This window comes from Nicotiana tomentosiformis, chromosome 6, assembly GCF_000390325.3.
Source record: "Nicotiana tomentosiformis chromosome 6, ASM39032v3, whole genome shotgun sequence".
NCBI lineage: Eukaryota > Viridiplantae > Streptophyta > Magnoliopsida > Solanales > Solanaceae > Nicotiana > Nicotiana tomentosiformis.
In genome coordinates this window covers 112684172-112703508 of record NC_090817.1, presented here as the reverse complement: position 1 = coordinate 112703508, position 19337 = coordinate 112684172, and the positions used below count along the sequence as shown (strand labels likewise).

The window sequence follows — 19337 nt, the reverse complement described above, 5'->3', positions numbered from 1 at the left end:
TTGTAACGAAGGGAGCATAATAGTTACATGCAAAGGAAAACTGCCATTCTTTAGAGGGGATGCTTGTTTAAGAACAAAAAATATATCACTTTCTTTTGTTCTAAGTCATTGCGTATTTTTTTAAAAATATTTGTTCCTTCGTATATTTCGAGCTTCAATCACTTTATGGTTCTTTGTATTCTGGCTTTGCTGTAAATCGTAGCTAACCTTCTTCCTAGCAGAAATTATTAATACTTGGGATATTTTTTTAGAATCAAGTAAATTACATATTACCACCACATCGAGCTGCTTTTAAATTCATATTACAGCCATATAGGCTTGATTCATTTTGCAAAATTTCCAGGATATTGACAACGTTAACTTAATAATATCTTGAAATATTAAAGCTATTATGATTAGGGGTGCAAATGGACTGAGTTGGTTCGGTTTATATCAAAACCAAACCAAACCAACTATATCGGTTTGGATTGGTTCGGTTTTGCCGGGTTTTCAGCATTTTCTGATTTTTTTTTTGTTAGATGAATATTATTTTAATCTTACTTTGTCAAATTTTTGATAAGTAAATATATGTGTTAGTAAAAATTAATTTTTTTTACAAACATATGATCTATTAAAATATTCTTATAGGAGAATTTTCTTAATAACACATGATATTTATTTATTTTAGTCGTTTGACTAATTTTTCGTTGATGTACACTTTCAAAGTTAACCAAATTTAGTAATTAAGTATAAAAATCAATATGATACCTAAATAATGATATGTTCTATTTAATTTTAAATTATCGAAATTTCACTTCAAATTCGAAAAAGATATATACGAATTTTGATAGATTTTGACATATGAATATGGAAGAACAAAGAGATTGACGCATTTTAGTAACACTTGATAAGAAAGTGATCGTACAACCAATTATTTAAAGTTAATAAAAATGGAGCACTTCATATTTAACGAAATATTACATGCCAGAAGAGTCGCAAATATTTCTAGATATTTTTTAAAGAAAATTCTATAAAAAGTCTTAAAGGCATATATATAAAAACTATATATTTATATTTTGGTTTGGTTCGAATTTGTTTTACTCAATACCAAACTAAATTAGACCAAATATAATTGGGATTTTTAATCGATTTGGTATTTGGCACGGATTTTCGATTCGGTTTGTACACCACTAACCATGATCATGCATTGGATCATCCATAATTGGAGGATAGACCACCATTTAATCCACGCCATTTCTTCCCCCATAGAGTAGTAGAGTAGCATAGGTGCTTGAAAGAGGCATCCCCTTTGCTATTTTAAATTCATCCTTTCCTCTGCATTTCTTGTCGAGTGAATCACGTTCACTTCTGCAAGGAGATTTGTCAAAATTTTCCATCATAAAGTTCATATTTGCCGCACTTCAAATTCAAATGAAGCAGTCAAGTATAGTTGGTGGAGACCAGAAATGCAAACTTAAAGGACCAAAACTATTTAGGAGTATATTTAAGGGATTATTTTAAACCAACCCAAAAATACAAGGGACCATGTTCGTCATTTTCTCTGAATTTTTGACTTCTAAAGAAAAAAAAGTACATTTACATTTTTTACAAAAAAAAAAAAAAAACTTACCCTCATCGTTTCATTTAGTAGAGTAGTAAATGAGATATTTAAGAGAGATACATGATAAATTAAATAAATAATTCTTTATTCTTATACTAAGATTGCTGAATAGTTATTCTTAAGTGATGTACATGTTAGAACATGCGCAGCGAAAGTAAACATACAAATTAGGCATCAAATACATGTAAATTAGACAATGATATAATTACGAGATTCGAAACCACTAACCTCTTGAAAACGTTGCACAGGTCCTCCTCAGAGCAAGAATCCAGGGCTACAGTCTTCTGCTATGGTCCTAGTAAGACCTTGGACGAAATTGCTTTGAGTGAGCAAGAACAATAGTACAACTCAAAAAAGGTGAGTTATTGGGTGAAAAATATCTTTCTATGTAGACTCGTTTTTCAGCCAAAGAGGGCTCCAAAACGTGTAGAATTCTGCTTGTGCAAGTAGAATCCTAATCTAACTCTACAAGATGATTTTTCTCCCGAGTCACTTTTTACCCAAGCCAGTCCAGGTTTTTACTAGGTATAGCAGGGACCACATAAATAGTAAGAGGCAACCAATTATAGCATTAATTCGAAAATTTGGATGAATTAATTCCTACTATAATTAATTGCAGTTTATTCCACTAAAAAACTGCAATTGAACTCCTCAATATGAATTTCGAAAATTCACTAACACTTATTTTAACTCCCCATGTTAAGATCACAAATATCAGTTAATTAAATTAAATCACTAATAATTTAATTTAATCAACTAATTAAATCCTCTATAATTTCGCTTAAACTATTTCATGTGACGGATACAAAATCCACCGGTCGAGTTTTCACATGAAAACTTATAAGCTTACATAAAAGGGATATCATCAAACTCAAAACCGAGTTATGGTTTCTATCAACTATTTCACAAATGCTATTCGTCATTGTCCAATCTATTAAGCATACACTAACTCTGAATAGAGTTGTACCTTTTGATAAATCAAAACAATAAACAAATCACATTGATCATAATAATTATATCAAGATTAGGAGTTTAAGATCATTTAATGAATTAGAGAAAATATTTTATATATTTTCAGTACAATAACAATTTTTCTCTACTCGGTCCGTTCAATATACACTAAGTATACTAGCACAAGAAGTCGGAGTAAAACCACTCCCATAATCAAGACAAATTATACTATAATCTTGTGCTATAATCATCAAGATATTTTGCCCAATAACATCTTCGATTGTGAACATAATTTATTAATTATGAGAACCGACATCTTCTTTGCATGAGCTAAGACTCCATACACTAAATTATCTATTACAAAACTAAAGGACACACATGTAACAATTGATCTATTTTAAATAGTATTTTATTGAATTGAATAAATTAAATAAATAATTATTCCATAAAATATAAAATATAATACTATGTCTAAACTGCATGGTTGATAATATATCCCAATAGTACAAAAATATAAAAAGACGGAAAGAGAGCGATAAAAATGTAAGCAAACGTGCCTAAAAGGTCCAAAAGGTGGTTGTGGTTGTGGTTGTGGTGGACTTGTTGTGCCCCACATTTGGAAGTTGGAAGTTGGACAGATGTCTGAAACAGATAAGAGTATGATTTGACTGATAAACTTGGATATGAAATGCTGGTGAGAATTTGGAGAGAAAAATTAGAACTGAAGGTGGGAGCGAGGACATGAACCTATTGGTATCCCCAAACTTTGGTCCGCAAGTTAGTAAATTTGCGAAAAGGTCACTCAAATCTGTAAAATTCCCATTTGGGTCCTCCTCAAATTCCCTGGTACATGGCATTCATGTCTTTCATTGCCCAGTAAGTAAGTGTTCATATGTGTATGCACAGTGCACTACCAGCATACATAAACATTTCCAACATGGGTAATAAATGAATTCGGATGTGGGTTATTTGTCTTATGTAATAGGACTACTGATTGGGAGATTGAGACGAGAATTGAATTCGTTTTTGTGAATAGGATGAAGTAGGAATCGTAGCAAAGCTATCAGATTGCATAGCATCAAGGGGTGGAAATATTCTTAACGCTGATGTTTTTGTTCCAGAAGACAAGAATGTCTTTTACTCAAGAAGGTATTTTCTCTTACTTTCTCTTAAGTTTGTAGTATCTCATTTGGGGTTGGGTTATGTGTAATCTTTTGCACTAGCCGGAGTACTATAGAAAATGGACTTAAGTTATATACACTGAAAGTGTAAAGACTTTTTTTAGTGTAGTTTAACCCCGTGGCGGAGGCAGAATTTTCGCTAACGGGGTTCAAAAAAGAAAAAAATTAAAAGAGATTGTAGCTAGAGGGAATTGAACCATTGACCTCACAAAAATTTTGAACTCCTTTTATCACTAAGCTATGCTTTTGGGTTGTATCAAAGGGATTCAAAACATATTATATAGAGGTAAAAAATAGATTTTGCCTTATATATACAATGTAATTTTTGGGTGAAGGGGGTCGGATGAACCCCCTCCCATGGTTTAACCTACTATAGCTGTTTAGTTACCTTTTGCATGAAGTTACCAAGTAATGTTTATCATAGAGATTACTTGTAATTCCCTGATAACAACTTGTTTGGATGGTTGTTACACATCGTTCCATAATGTATCGTATTGTATTGTATTGTATTGTACTTTATTATTTGATGAATACAATGTATGGATAAATTGTATCGTTTACCGTTGTTTCATGATATCATGCACCAGCAATATGAATAATAAATTTGTCATATTATAAAGTAAAATTATGATACGGGGTAAATTTATTATATAAAAAGGGTGGGTAAATAATAAAATAAAATAATTTAATAATAGTGAAGGGTGAGATGAGAGAAAAAGACAAGATAACGACGCAACCACACCAAATCGGTCGTTACATAAAGTGACACATTTCGTCGTTACGTAACGACGGATTTAACGATACGATACAATAAAATTTAAGTAATAACCAAAATAAATATCGTATTTAAAGTAACAATACGATACGATATAATAGGTAACGACCATCCAAACAAGCTGTAAGTGACTAGATTGTGTAACTATGTTTTATACTGTAGCCTATAGAACTTAAAACTCATAAAAATTTTGATAATGTATAGCGTAGCTGGATTCTGTTTTTCAAAAAGAAAGTTATCCATCCCCTACCATTTATTCATCCTAACTGGATTCTGGTTAAGGAAAACATTTGTGTACAGTGTCATGCTTGGACATGCTTGTACCGGATTACTTCATTCCTCTTCTATAAGAAATTTTAATTTTGCAATCATGGTTAATCACAATGAGCTTTATTAAGTATGCTCGTAAAAAATAATGAGAAGAAATATATTGAGTATTCTGCAGTGGCTTCTTCTTGTGATTGTTGTATCAATAAGAGAAAATTGTTATAGCAGTGACATAATACTGGTGAATCATCATTTGGTTAGTTCATAATAACATAAGCAGTAACAGAGGTACCTGTAGCAGCAGATAAGGATGCTGAAGGACCATTTTGTCGACACATTATATAATCTTGCAGCTACAATATTCTATCGGTAGAGAGTGATTTTGAGAATCAATTAACTTAGCATGCTTGGAGAGTGGCAAACACTTCACAAACAATTTTATATTTATCTAGGTAGTCAAATGAGGCTCACCTTGCATAAGCCAAAAAAGAAAAAGAAAAAAAACTTATATCTATTGCAAAGAGACCCTGGCCAGTAATATTCAATTTAAGATTAACTTATGTGAGTTTTCAGGGCTGTTTCAGGCGTCTATGAAAATGTTAACTCCATGCTTTCATGACGATATACTCAGTTACTCTGTATCTTCTAATAACAAGAGATCTTCATAAAGATTATTCACTCAATAGTGTTGATAGAGCAATTGTCTTTTGAAGTTGATCTGTTTATAAAGTAAGAACCTAAGGACTGATCAAAAGTAAATGAAGAACCTAATGTCTTGCTAAGTATTTTTGTCAATTACTGTCTTATGAAGCATATTAAAATGAACTGTATTTTCTTTTCTCTTTTTATTTGTGGTGAAAGAGGTAAAATGTTCATTTTGCAAGAAGTAATGAACCAATGGTCCTTATGTGTCTTTGTAAGTGGTACTATGTGGTATATTTATTCAGAATTAGCCGTAACGTTTTGCCAGATACCTAGAATATTATCTTTTGTTTTGGATTGGTCAGCTATGTTCATAGCTCTTTTATTTTTGTTTTTTCCTTTTCCTGGTAAGTCATAAGAATAATACAAAGTAAATCTTGCTTCAATTACAGTGAGTTTGCTTTTGACCCTGCTAAATGGCCCCGAGGGGAAATGGATGAGGACTTCTTTAAGCTATCAAAGATGTTTAATGCAATGAAGTCTGTTGTTCGGGTTCCTGAAATAGATCCCAAATATAAGATCGCAGTTCTTGCTTCAAAGCAGGTTCTGATCCCAAGACTGGTCAACAACTGATTTATGTGTTATGCCGAAACCTTTCTTAGTACCATTTTTAATGTAAAAACTGTCATCAACTTGTTGCAGGACCATTGTCTTGTAGATTTGTTGCACAGGTGGCAGAATGGTAGGCTTCCTGTTGATGTAACTTCTGTAATAAGGTTAAGCATATGCAATTTCTTCATTATACTATTTATTTTCAATTCAAAGAATCAGTTATCATGTAAATTACTTACTATAAAATATTTTTTATCATATAAAATGTATTTCTTTGTTTAACAGCAACCACGATCGAGGTCCAGACGCTCATGTGATTCGGTTACTTGAAAGGCATGGAATTCCATACTATTATTTGCCGACAACTATGGGGACGAAAAGAGAAGTAGAGATCTTGAAATTAGTTCATGATACTGATTTTTTGGTACTTGCTAGATACATGCAGGTAATCAAAATTCTGGGACATTGAACTCTTACTGGTGCTTTCTCTTGATTATATCAAGGGGCGGTTCTGTTGGGCAACAGAGGCAGTTCTGTGTTAGAAAACTTTTTTTCTATTGCTTATATTAGATGGTTCAGTTTAAATGATTTAAACTGGTTGTTTATAATTTACATGATTCATGTCATTTCATGATGTTCACCATTATAAAACTCCTAATAAATGTTGCAGTTCACTCCTTAAGTTGCTTTCGTAATTTAAGGTTGCACTTGTCATGCAGGTATTCTCTGCAGAGTTCTTAGAAAGTTATGGGAAGGATATCATTAACATTCACCATGGCCTTTTGCCATCATTCAAGGGCGGGAGTCCATCTAAGCAGGTTCAATTTCCAGACTCCTTTTCCTTAAAATGGTCATTTTCCACTCTTACTCTGGAACTTCTTTCTATGATGGTTTACAAACTTGAGGCTTTTTATTCGTGATCTTTTGATAGGCTTTTGAGGCTGGTGTTAAGTTGATTGGTGCAACAAGTCACTTTGTTAGTGAAGGACTTGATGCAGGTCCAATCATCGAGCAAATGGTAAGTATTCTTATGTCTAACCATGCAATGTCTTTACTATTTGTAAGCTTTTTTATGTGCATTGGAACTCCAAAAATTAGTTTTAGGATCCAACCTGCATGTTCAATCTTTAACAGCTTATCATTCTATGGTTGCAGTCCTACCTAGCTTTTCTCTTTCTTTGGATTCTGTTTCGTGAAGTTAAAAGCATGCCTTCAATCATAATTTATGTATCATTACTTCGTAAACTTATTAACCCATTTTTTCTTTTTACTCTTCTTGAAAAACGAATTATCTGTAAAACAAAGACATGCTTTTGGTTGAAAGTCTTACGGAGCAATAAGTTACAATTTGGTTGTGTGCTCTTAGAGAAAATACATTAATCCTAATACGAAAACATGGTCACCCAAACACATTCGTTTTTCATAAAAATTCTTGTTCAAAAATATTTTCAAAAAGCTGTCTAAATGCCACATGGGTGCGTGCGTGCGTGTGCGTGTGTGTGTTCATTGGCATAATGCTGCTTCATGTTCTTGATTGTTTCAATGCACTTCGTTTACTTGCATCGTCTTGAGTCTTGGCCTTGGATTTGATATTTTGACTTTAAATCCAGTAACTGTTCGGTAGAATGTATGAAGGTAGACCTGAGAGATTGGTTCTCTCGAAGGAATACGAAGCGATGGAAAGGATTTGAGAAGAGGATAATGCATTTTTAAGTTCAAAATATTTGAAATCTTTATACTAGTGTTCCCTTACCATCTTAGCAAATCGGCCCCTAATTTGAGAAACTAGTCGATTATCATCCGCTAAACGTTCACCATCATTTTATGATTTCAGCTTCATGCTTTTACAGAACCTTTCTTCTTTCAGGTTGAAAGAGTTTCTCATAGAGACAATTTGCGGAGCTTTATTCAGAAGTCTGAGGATCTTGAGAAACAGTGTTTAGCAAAAGCAATTAAATCATACTGCGAGTTGCGCGTTTTACCATATGAAAAAGACAAGACTGTTGTATTTTGAGTATAACCCAAGTGGGAATGGGGACACCATAAATCTTTGTACATTTAGTTACAGGGAAGTATGGATATTAGTGTTGTGACTTTAATATATTGTACACACACTATTCAGAAAAGAGAAGAGTTGACTGGTTTATACCAATACTACATGAGTCAAGAACTGTTCAAGAAAAAGAGAGAAAATGACAGGTTTCTTCCAATTCATCTTATTATCATCAAACTTGCTTCAAAGCCGTAACTGGGTGTAGAACTTTCTAAACTATGTGTTACTTGAAAAGGTTAGTGGCTTGAAATTTTCTTTCCAGTTTCTTTCCTTATCGTCCTTAGTTTCCCTCTTCTTCCTCTTTCTTCCTCTTTCTTCTTCTTCTTCTTCTTCTTCTTCTTCTTCTTCTCTTTTCTCCCTTTTCACCTTTTTTTTTGAGCCAGGTTCTATCGGAAACAACCTCTCTACCTCGCCAGGTGAGGGTAAGGTCTGCGTACACACTATCCTCCTCAAACCGCACCTGCGAAACTATACTAGGTATGTTGTTGTTGTTTCTTTCTTGTGTGGCCACTGTTATTTTAGAGTTATTTAGCTTTGTCTAAATGAATGTACACATGCATAGGCTTTAGATATCCTCAGTCTTTCAAAAGAAACCAAAACATGATATTTCATTGGAAACAAACTTGTTGCATAGCATAATATACAAAGCTTAAATTAAAAATCAACATTGCATTTGAAAACACACAAAGAAACATTGAAGACAGACTTGTCTTCTTTTAAGTTTTAAGCATAGTCTTCTGAGGTTGGAAGTGGGGTGTGGCATCCAATAAAGACATCTCCATAAATAAACCCAGCTAATCCTCCACCAATGAGTGGGCCGGCCCAATAGATCCAGTTTTGAGAAAAGTCTCCTGCAACCACAGCTGGCCCAAATGATCGAGCTGGGTTCATTGACCCACCACTGAATGGACCAGCTGCCAAAATGTTGGCCCCAACAATGAACCCAATTGCAATGGGTGCAATGGTTCCAAGTGAGCCCTTTTTAGGGTCTGCTGCTGTTGCATAAACAGTGTAGACCAGTGCAAAGGTTATGATTATCTCCATCACCACTCCTTGTAATCCATTGAGCCCAGCAGCAACTCCATGGGTTGGAACAGCCTGCCAAAAACCAACATATGAGGCCCAACTCCAATTACAAATAAACGGTCATATTCATTATTTATTTTTTCTAGTCGATATACGTACAATATACACTAATTATACAAATATTCTACATGAAATATACATATATTATGTATCTGCCGGCTCTTTTTAATTTAAAGGGTTGGATGGACGGCTATACGACCGCTTAGGCTGATCTTAGGTAAAGTTGTTTTTTTATTGAAGTTGTGAAAAATATAAAAAGACATATAATATGGATTGAAAATGATAGCAGTACATACCAATCCATTAGTAACGTATTTGAGGAGGAGGCAAGCAACTGTGGAGCCAAGCAATTGGGCAATCCAGTAGAAGAAGCCAGTCAAGATGGTGATGTTTCCACCAACAGCCAATCCCAAAGTTACAGCTGGATTCAAATGGCCACCTGAAATATTGGCTGCTATGGAAACCCCAACAAACAATGCAAATGCATGAGCCACAGCTACTGCTACTAGACCAGCTGGATCAAGAGCTGCATCTGCTGTCAATTTATCTACAAAATCACCCCACAAAGCAAAAAAAAAAAAAAAAGGTTAATTAGGCAGTCTTGGTGTAACTGTAAAAGTTATGTTGTTTTCAGTTATGGATTGAGAAAACGGCATCTAGTAAAATGTAAGGTAAAATTGAATATGATAGAGCCAGTCTAGTCTTTCTCTAGACTCCGTGGCATGTGCATAACGAATTAATGGGACCTTAGCGCACCTGATTGCTCTTTTTACTATTTAGTGCTAGAGCAGATTAAGTATTTATGTTAGCATGCAAGTTTAATTAGAGAAGTGTTACTTACTATAAGCTATAGCAGACCCAACCCCAGCAAACACAAAGAGAAGAGTAGCAATAAACTCAGCTACATAGGCCTTCAATGATCCAACACTAAAAGAGTCACCAATGCTACCAAAGGCAATCCTCACCATTTTTAGTTCTCACTAGAAAAATGCCCCAAAAGAAGCTCAATTTAAGTTCTTAAGAGGGTTTTGCTTAAAACTTGATGGTTTTCCAAGTTTCACATAACCTGTCTTTATATATCCATAGGGTCTTACCAAAAATAACACATTTTGCAACTTTAACAATAAAAGAGGAAAAAATTAAAAATAACACATTTTGTGTTTGGTTTTGCCGACCATGGGCCTTATTTGAGTGGACTAGGACAAATGATTGGCGCCGTCCCACCGCCCTTTGGCTTTTTTTGATTTATATTTCACATTAATGGTTTAATTGAGACGACTAAGTTATATTACATTGTAATGGACGTTTAAGAAATGAATTTAAAACTTTGTTTAGATAAGCTTAACTAATATAACAAGATTTAAAAAGTGATAGTTTTTTAAGAAGAAAAAAAAGAAGGAAAAGAAAAGGTAAGCTCCACTAGAGTTATAATACTAGATGTCTGATGTCAAGAACAAATTTCTTTCTTGTTTAGAATAACTATAATGACGTTCCAACGCATAGGGGAATCATTATAATGTTGATGCTGGTGATAATGATAATTAAGATTATATATAATGCGGTTGTGTTTGGTATGATGTAAAATATTTAATAAATTATATTCTTTTGCTAATTTTTTTTATTTATAATCATATGATATACCGTATGACCAAACTAATTCAAATTCACATTGTGTAGGACATATTAAAGAACGAATCATTTCCTTTCGGGTGTTTTTTCATTTTCAAGTTTTAAACTGAAAATATTTGATTAAGATGTCCTCCACATCCCTTTTTACAAACTATTTTCTACTTTTTGATTGTCTTAGATTGTTGTGAATATTTCCTAAAGGAAAATAGTTGCATCAAACGCATTCTAAAAGTATGCCATAAATTCAAAAATATTTGTGGGTTTTGAGCTAGTATTTGGAGAGAGAGAAAAAAAAGAGCTGCAAATTTTTATTTGTAAAATTTTGCAAGAACAAAAAGGTACTTTACATTTTTGCAAGAAATTATTGCAAATTGAACTCCCCAATGGTGTTTTATATTACTCCGTACGTATTAATGGTTCATGGAGACGACTAATTAAGTTATACTATTACATTGTAATGGGCATTCAAGAAATGAATTTTAAACGTTGTTGAGATAAGTTTAACTAATGCATTTAAAAAGTGATAATTTTTTTTAGAGGAACAATAAGAAAAAGAGGAGAAGAAAAGGTAAACTCCAGTATAGTAGTCCAGATGTCTGATGTCATGAGCAAAAAAGAAACTATTTCCTCTTTAGAATAACTAAAATGACGTTCCAACACGCAAGAAACTTATTATAATGTTTATGCTGATATAATGATAATTAATTGAAGTACAATAAGGGGTATGCTTGGAATGGTGTCAAGATTTTTAACGAACAATTACTCTCTTTACTAAATTATTTTATACTCCAAGACGTCGAGGGTCTTTCGAAAATAATCTTGTGTGCGGTCAAACCGATTTGAGTCAGTCATACGGATTGGTCAAAACGATAATGTTTCGATCAAAGGATATCTACATAACAAGCTCGGTCAAGGTCCGAAGTAAAGGCGTCGAACTTCGAGCTCTAAGACCGATCAATGACAAGCTCGGTATCATTATCGAGCTCATATCCAAATCGAACTACGAGGCAAAATGGAGATTATCGAAGATGCATAGACCGACCAACACTCACCCCGAATACCGAGACCCCAAGTCAGAATCGAGCTCGGACCAAGGCCGAGGGCTCGGTCCAATGCCGAGCTCGAACCAGTATCGAGCTCGCAGACAAGGGCCGTTGCAACCGCACTATGGGAGAGAATCTCGGCGAAAATCGAGGAAGAAATAAGTCATCATGGGTCCTCCACTATATACTTTATTTTATTATTTTATTGTAAATAAAGTAATGACCCTCTATTATAAAAGAGGGGGATCCTTGTAAGCAAAAGGGCATTGAACAGATTGGAAAAAGGCCTTTTCTCATAGACAAAGATATCTCCTTGTGCTTGTCTTACTTCATCCTATACATTCTTTCTGTTCATCATTCCTATTCTCGTAGTCAAAATACTTGTATTGTTATCTTTGTATCAAAGGATATTACGTATCCTTAGAACCATACTAAATTTAATGTTATTCGATTTTTCGAGTAAACAGTTTGGCGCCCACCGTGGGGCTAAGGATAACAGTGATTATTTGATATAAATCTATAGTACACACCAGCTTACAACTTCAAATCAGCAATGGCTTTACCTATCGACCTCAAAGCCGACCTTCAAGATGAAACCAACAACTTGGCACCCGGGGCCGGAAGGCCACTTGACGATGGCACTGAGGCTCGAATCGAAGTACCCGAAATTCGAGCCGAAGTAACATTGGATGTCAATTCACAAATAGCTCTGGAGGCGAATCAGCGTTCCGAACCGGAAAGAAGCATTCAGGGCGGTACTCGATCCGTAGCCCGAGACACCCATAACGCGGGAGAAATCGGGGCCAGCTTGCGTATGATCTTTGAGATGCTAAAAGCCCAACAAGTAGCGATAGCTCAGTTGCAGAGCCAAACTTGTATACAAAGCAGGCCGGATTCCAATCCGCTTCGAGAAATCACCCCCAGAACGGAGCCCGCACTCACTCGACCATTAAGCCTACGGGTTACTTTTATTTTCGAGTTCGAGCAAACACTCACTTGACTATTAAGCCTACGGGCTACATTATTTCGAGTTCGAATCATTCACTCGACTACTAAGCCTACGGGCTACTTTTATTTCGAGTTCGAGCAAGCACTCACTCGACTATTATGCCTACGGGCTACATTGCATCGAGTTCGAATCATTCACTCGACTGCAAAACCTACGGGCTACTTTTATTTTCGAGTTCGAGCAAGCACTCACTCGACCGTTAAGCCGACGGACTACATTATTTCAAGTTCGAATCATTCACTCGACCACTAAGCCTACATGCTACTTTTATTTCGAGTTCGAGCAAGCACTCACTCGACCACTAAGCCTACGGGCTACTTTTATTTCGAGTTCAAGCAATCACTCACTCGACCACTAAGACTACAGGCTACTTTTATTTCGAGTTCGAGCAAATACTCACTCGACCATTAAGCCTACGGGCTACATTATTTCGAGTTCGAATCATTCACTCGACTACTAAGCCTATGGGCTACTTTTATTTCGAGGTCGAGCAAGCACTCACTCGACTATTACACCTACGGGCTACATTGCATCGAGTTCGAATCATTCACTCGACTGCAAAGCCTACGAGCTACTTTTATTTTCGAGTTCGAGCAAGCACTCACTCGGCCGTTAAGCCGACGGACTACATTATTTCGAGTTCGAATCATTCACTCGACCATTAAGCCTACGGGCTACATTATTTCGAGTTCGAATCATTCACTCGACTACTAAGCATACGGGCTACTTTTATTTCGAGTTCGAGCAAGTACTCACTAGACTATTACGCCTACGGGCTACATTGTATCGAGTTCGAATCATTCACTCGACTGCAAAGCCTACGGGCTACTTTTATTTTCGAGTTCGAGTAAGCACTCACTCGACCGTTAAGCTGACGTGCTACATTATTTCGAGTTCGAATCATTCACTCGACCACTAAGCCTACGGGCTACTTTTATTTCGCATTTGAGCAAGCACTCACTCGACCACTAAGCCTACGGGCTGCTTTTATTTCGAGTTTGAGAAAGCTCTCACTCGACTATTACGCCTACGGGCTACATTGCATCGAGTTCGAATCATTCACTCGACTGCAAAGCCTACGAGCTACTTTTATTTTTAGTTCGAGCAAGCACTCACTCGACTGCAAAGCCTACAAGCTACTTTTATTTTCGAGTTCGAGCAAACACTCACTCGACCATTAAGCCTACGGGCTACATTATTTCGAGTTCGAATCATTCACTCGACTACTAAGCCTACGTGCTACTTTTATTTCGAGTTTGAGCAAGCACTCACTCGACTATTACGCCTACGGGCTACATTGCATCGAGTTCAAATCATTCACTCGATTGCAAAGCATACGGGCTACTTTTATTTTCGAGTTCGAGCAAGAACTCACTCAACCGTTAAGCCTACGGGCTACATTATTTTGAGTTCGAATCATTCACTCGACTACTAAGCCTACGGGCTACTTTTATTTTGAATTCGAGAAAGAACTCACTCGACCATTATGCCTTCGGGATACATTATTTTGAGTAAAACTACTCATTTCTTCGAATTCAAACGAACACTTGACTATTTAAAGCTGAAGGATGTTCGAGCCCGATAAAGCAAAGGGGACTACCCATGAGGCTCGAAGGCAACATAGATTAAAATTCAAACTATATATTTAGCTTGAAAGGCTCTTTTGCTTCAAAAGGACGAAAGATTTATATTTACAAATATTTTGTACAGAGGCGGCTACTCTGCCAAAAGGAAGTTCTTTATACAAAAACCGAAAGCGGTATCGAAAGAACGCAGCAAACGACCTAAGGCCCTAAATGACTCAATCTTCATCGGAGGCTGTATTCTCAGCATCATCCTCATCTTCAGACTCCCCCGAGTCATTGGAGTCCTCCTCGGGAAAGGCCAACCTCCGAGCTTTGTTCTCTTCCGCCCTGGCGACTTCAATCTCGGCCCCAATATCGAAGCCCTGAGCTCTGACCTCCTCGAGAGCCTCTCGTCGAGCTTGCCATTTTGCATGTTCGACCATGCTCTCAGCTTTGGCTTGGTTAACCTCGACATCGATCCTGAACTGAGCCACTTTGGCATTAACTCTTTAATTGGCCTCGATCACCTCAGATCTGGCCACTTCAAGTTCTTTGGCCGAATCTGCTTTATCTGAAGTGGCCAAATCCAACCGATGCTGAAGCTCTTTCATCTTTTTGATCAACCCCAAAGTGTTTTCTTTCGCAGATCAAAGTTGGGCATCAGACAACTCCAACTGAGCTTCGACGACTTCGTTTTTCGAGGCATGGATATCCATACACTTTTTAAATTCTTCTGCCTCGGCCAGTAGCGCATCTACCTGTGAGTTAAGTCGTCCAATCTGCTCAATCCTCTGTCGAACCTGTAAAATCGGATCATTAGTGGTTATCTCTTTTTCATCTTCACTATCATGGAACATTCGGAATACCTGCTTAGCCATCTCCTCATGCTCTTCCCGAGCTGCTGTCAAATCTGCTCGAAGTTTTTCACTAAGGAGCTTGTACGAGTCACTCTTCTCAGTGAGGCTCCGAACCTCGGCATCATGCTCCTCCCGGATTCGAAGAAAGGCCTCGTGATGCAACACTGAAGCCTGCAAACAAAAGAAGAAACATTAGAATTACCTATAACTCTATATGTAAAAGAAGTGGCGAAAACACCATCAAATTTACCCGATTCAAAGCATGTTGGGCCTCGTTGAAGAAACAGGCGGGCCCTACTTATTCATCACTGATTGATCCTCTTTGGTCACCAAGGACCGAAGGTAACTGGCAATCCCCACAGGGGAAGAAAGAATTCGGGTATCCGTAGGTACAGAGAGCACTATCTTCCGCCTTCGGTCGGGATCGATACTCGGGACCGAAAATTGGTCCACCAGTTTATGAATCGATGAAGGCTCAGCAGAACCCGACCACGATGCTTTTTTGGGTACCTAATTCCACCAAAATCGGCAACCTCCTCCGAGGCACCTGACTCGAGCCCCTCCAGAAAACCATGGATATTGGCCGACTCCTGAATACCCTTATAGGACTGATCCTCCAACATGACGGCCTCTTGAATCATGGAATCCGAAATCTGAGGGGATTCTCCAATGTCAACTATCCCGAATTCATCCCTTGAAATACCTTCTACTGCCCGAGAAGATCCACCCTCGGTATCCCTTTCTATCATCTTAGCTCGAGAAGGGATAATCTCGACTTCTTTTTGTTCTAGGATTATGGCCAAGGTTCCCTGATTTGCTTCCACCAAATTGGAAGACTGTTGAATCATAACATTAGCCCGTATGCAGGCTAAATTCTCCTCTCCTTCTTCGGGCTCGTACCTTAAATGGCGGACCACTTCCGAAGACACAACACCAGATCCCCCCTTCGGCTTTCGAGATATCTTAGCCGGTTTCTTCTTTTCCGAGCTCGGGGAGCCGATACTTCTTTTCTCTTCCTTTCTTTTACCTGCTTCAGGACAGGAACTTCTTCGCCACCAGATGGGGGCCTCATGACTACATCTTTCCCAAGTCCTACAAAAGGGAAGAGGGAGATTTACCATACAAACCGATGAAGAGGCAAGTCGATAAAAAAGATTTACCATGACTGCGGGCCTCCCATCGACCCTTTGATAATTCGACCCAAGCACGCTCAGAGTACGGTCTTTGTAACACCAGACTTTCGACCTATTGCCTAAGATCCGGGATCAGTTCCGGCATTCGAGCTATGGCTGTGATTAGGAAAGAAAAATGGATCAACAAAATAGAAGGCAATCACAAAATCAAAACGGGCAAAGAGAAACATTTACTCACGGCTCATATTCCATCTCTCGGGAAATGGCAAGTCATCGGCAGGGATTAGGTCCGAGGTTCTGATTTGAACAAAGCGGCCCATCCAACCCTGATCCCGAGTCTCATCTATGCTCGAGAATGGCGCTTTGGTTGCTCGGCGAACAAGCTTGATCAACCCTCCTCGATAAAGTCGGGGACTGTAAAGGCACATAAGGTGATCGAAGGTGAAGATACGCCCCTCGACCTTGCTTGAGAAAAATTGAAAAAGAATCACTATCCTCCAAAAGGAAGGGTGGATTTAGCCGAGGGTCATATCGTACCTCTTACAAAAGGCAACGATGATAGGGTCTAGAGGTCCCAACGTGAAAGGATAAGTATAAACACTTAAGAACCCTTCGACGTGGGTAGTAATTGATTCATCGGGCGATGGGATTACTACTAGTTTATTATCCCAGTTGCATTCCTGTATAACTTTATCGAGAACCTTTTCGGTAATTGAACATTGATGCCTCGACATCGGCTTACACCGACCCGGTATCAGAGAAGGCTTTTCAATTTTAAAATCACCTACAGTCGAACACCCAACCGAAATGAATTCCTCAGGGCGGGGCTCTTCCACATCCTCGCCACCAGCAGGTTGAGATGAAGAAACAGTCTCTTTTTATGGAACAGTTTTAGACATTTTTGCCATTTAAAATTTTTTAGACAAAGAATGGAGGTATTTGGTGTTCTAAGGAAGAGTTTGCAGTAAAACTCACAGATTTACAGGCAGAAAACTCAAAAAAGACGAAAAGAAACTTGGAAAATTTGGAAGATTGAAGACGTAAAATGATGAATGGTGGAAGGAAAGGCTATTTATAGATTGAAGCAATGACGGTTCAATATTGGAGGTGGCCGACCACCGTCTGACACATTAAATGCCTCGGTAAAACCGAACCGATGGGACAACTATTATATACGTCATGGTCGGGATCGATGAAAACGTCAGTATATATCTGATCGAGCTGCTGGGAAATCATATCGTTTCTCGCCAAATCCTTTTCCAAGAAACGAGGGGACTATCTGTGTGCGGTGAAAACTGATTTGAGTCAGTCGTACGGACTGGTCGAGACGATAATGTTTCGATCAAAGGATATCTACATAACAAGCTCGGTCAAGGTCCGAAGTATGGGGGTCGAGCTTCGAGCTCTAAGACCGATCAATGACAACAGTATGGGCCGAGGGACCGCAGATGCGGAAGTCCTGGAGGCTGAATGAAACATTTAATGCGGGACTTAGACGATTTTGACTCATTTTCTTTCACCTCTTGGGCGATTTAGGAGATCTTGGAGAGGGGTTTTTACCTAGCACTTGGAGGTAAGTAAATTCTACCTAATATATGTTAAATACATAGATTAAGGGTATTTTGATCTTCGGCCATCCTGGTCCTCAGGACCCAACACTATATTATTCAACTATATTTTCTATTTTTAACATGAAAATTGTGGAAATTTTAGGTTTAGATGAAAAACCTAGGTTTTGATAAAAAATGAGATTTAACCACGAAAATGGTTAGGGAATTGAGGGAAAATTATATATTTGAGTTCGTGAGGTTATGGGTAACAACTTTCTTCAAAAATTTCCGAAATCTGGGCACGTGGTCCCGGGGATGAATTTCAGGAATCCTTCAATTGGGGTTGGGTAATCACTCTAATAGTTAGAATATGAACTTTTGAACATGTATTGATTAATTTATATAAAATTTGACTAGTTTTGGATTGTTCGGCACCGAGTTGGGGCTTTAGAGCGAAATTGTGACCGAAAAGTAGGCCTTAAGACGAGGTAAGTCTCTTGTAACCTTGTAAGAGGTAATTTACCCCATAAGTAATTTAAATTAATGTTTGCTTCAAAGTGTGGGGGCTACGTACGTACAAGGTGACTAGATTCCGTGCGTAGCTACTAATTATGCTATGTCCGAGTAGTTTTAGGACCCAAATCATGAATTATTTCAAATGTTTGTACCCTACTTGTTAATTAAAGTGCTTAAATTATATTAGAACTTGTTAAAGGAATTGTGAAAGGTCGTTAATGGAAGTTGTATTACATTGTGTATTAGCCTTTAATAACATTTAGGTCAAATGCTTATAAAGTATCCTCTCTTCTTGTGGAGCGAGTCGAACGCCTCGGCAGTAGATAGATGCATCTATAGTTCGTGCCGCTCGACCCTCGGCAGTATACACATTATTCAGGATCGGGCCATACGACCTCGACATAATTGTGCGTGATAATACTCAGAGTCTAATTATACATTTGATATCATTTCATGGATTGGGAAGTCAAAATCATATATGACTGAATTAATTTGGGAATTTCCATGCGTGAAAGGTTTAATTATTTCCTTCTTGTTAACGAGTTATTATTATTACCATCTATATAACCCATGCTTATTTAGAACTTTCGTACTGCTATTGTTAGCCCATAGTAAGTGTCGATGTCGACCCCTCGTCACTACTTCTTCGAGGTTAGACTTGATACTTACTGGGTACATGTTGTTTATGTACTCACGCTACACTAATGCACTAATTGTGTAGGATATGAGGCAGGTGCATTTGGCGGTACTACCGGCACGCATCCCAAATATCCTGAGGCTTAGTGGTGAGCTGCTTTCTGAGCCGTTCCGCAGCACCTAGAGTCTCTCCTTTGTATTTATTTCTGTCTATTTACATTTCAGACAGTAG

The 19337-nt window shown here is 37.4% G+C and overlaps 2 protein-coding genes across 3 annotated transcripts; one reads left to right on the top strand and one right to left on the bottom strand.

Annotated features, from left to right (window-relative positions):
* Positions 1–3198: 3198 nt before the first annotated feature.
* Positions 3199–8247, top strand: LOC104108557 (formyltetrahydrofolate deformylase 2, mitochondrial-like). 2 transcript variants are annotated; one of them, XM_009617623.4, is made up of 8 exons: positions 3199–3397; positions 3588–3700; positions 5869–6019; positions 6119–6192; positions 6314–6473; positions 6748–6846; positions 6960–7046; positions 7896–8247. In XM_009617623.4, exons 1-8 carry the CDS (start codon positions 3293–3295, stop codon positions 8040–8042), a joined length of 936 nt encoding a protein of 311 aa, XP_009615918.1. In that variant the 5' UTR covers positions 3199–3292; the 3' UTR covers positions 8043–8247. The 2 variants fall into 2 exon arrangements, with proteins under 2 accessions (XP_009615918.1, XP_009615917.1); XM_009617622.4 differs by having other exon boundaries at positions 3205–3427.
* A 415-nt stretch (positions 8248–8662) lies between these two features.
* Positions 8663–10222, bottom strand: LOC104108556 (probable aquaporin TIP-type RB7-5A). Its single transcript, XM_009617621.4, has 3 exons — positions 10009–10222; positions 9464–9714; positions 8663–9179 (listed from the first exon to the last, which is right to left on the bottom strand). The coding sequence occupies exons 1-3, from the start codon at positions 10133–10135 to the stop codon at positions 8805–8807; spliced, it is 753 nt and encodes a 250-aa protein (XP_009615916.1). The 5' UTR covers positions 10136–10222; the 3' UTR covers positions 8663–8804.
* Between the last annotated feature and the right edge of the window lie 9115 nt (positions 10223–19337).

Coding starts and splice junctions, on each gene's coding strand:
- LOC104108557 (XM_009617622.4), top strand. CDS start 3,293: ATGAACCTATTGGTATCCCCAAACTTTGGTCCGCAAGTTAGTAAATTT. Junction 6,193..6,313: donor GATGTAACTTCTGTAATAAG/GTTAAGCATATG, acceptor TTTGTTTAACAG/CAACCACGATCGAGGTCCAG. Junction 6,474..6,747: donor TACTTGCTAGATACATGCAG/GTAATCAAAATT, acceptor CTTGTCATGCAG/GTATTCTCTGCAGAGTTCTT.
- LOC104108556 (XM_009617621.4), bottom strand. CDS start 10,135: ATGGTGAGGATTGCCTTTGGTAGCATTGGTGACTCTTTTAGTGTTGGA. Junction 9,715..10,008: donor TGGGTCTGCTATAGCTTATA/GTAAGTAACACT, acceptor GTGATTTTGTAG/ATAAATTGACAGCAGATGCA. Junction 9,180..9,463: donor AATACGTTACTAATGGATTG/GTATGTACTGCT, acceptor GGTTTTTGGCAG/GCTGTTCCAACCCATGGAGT.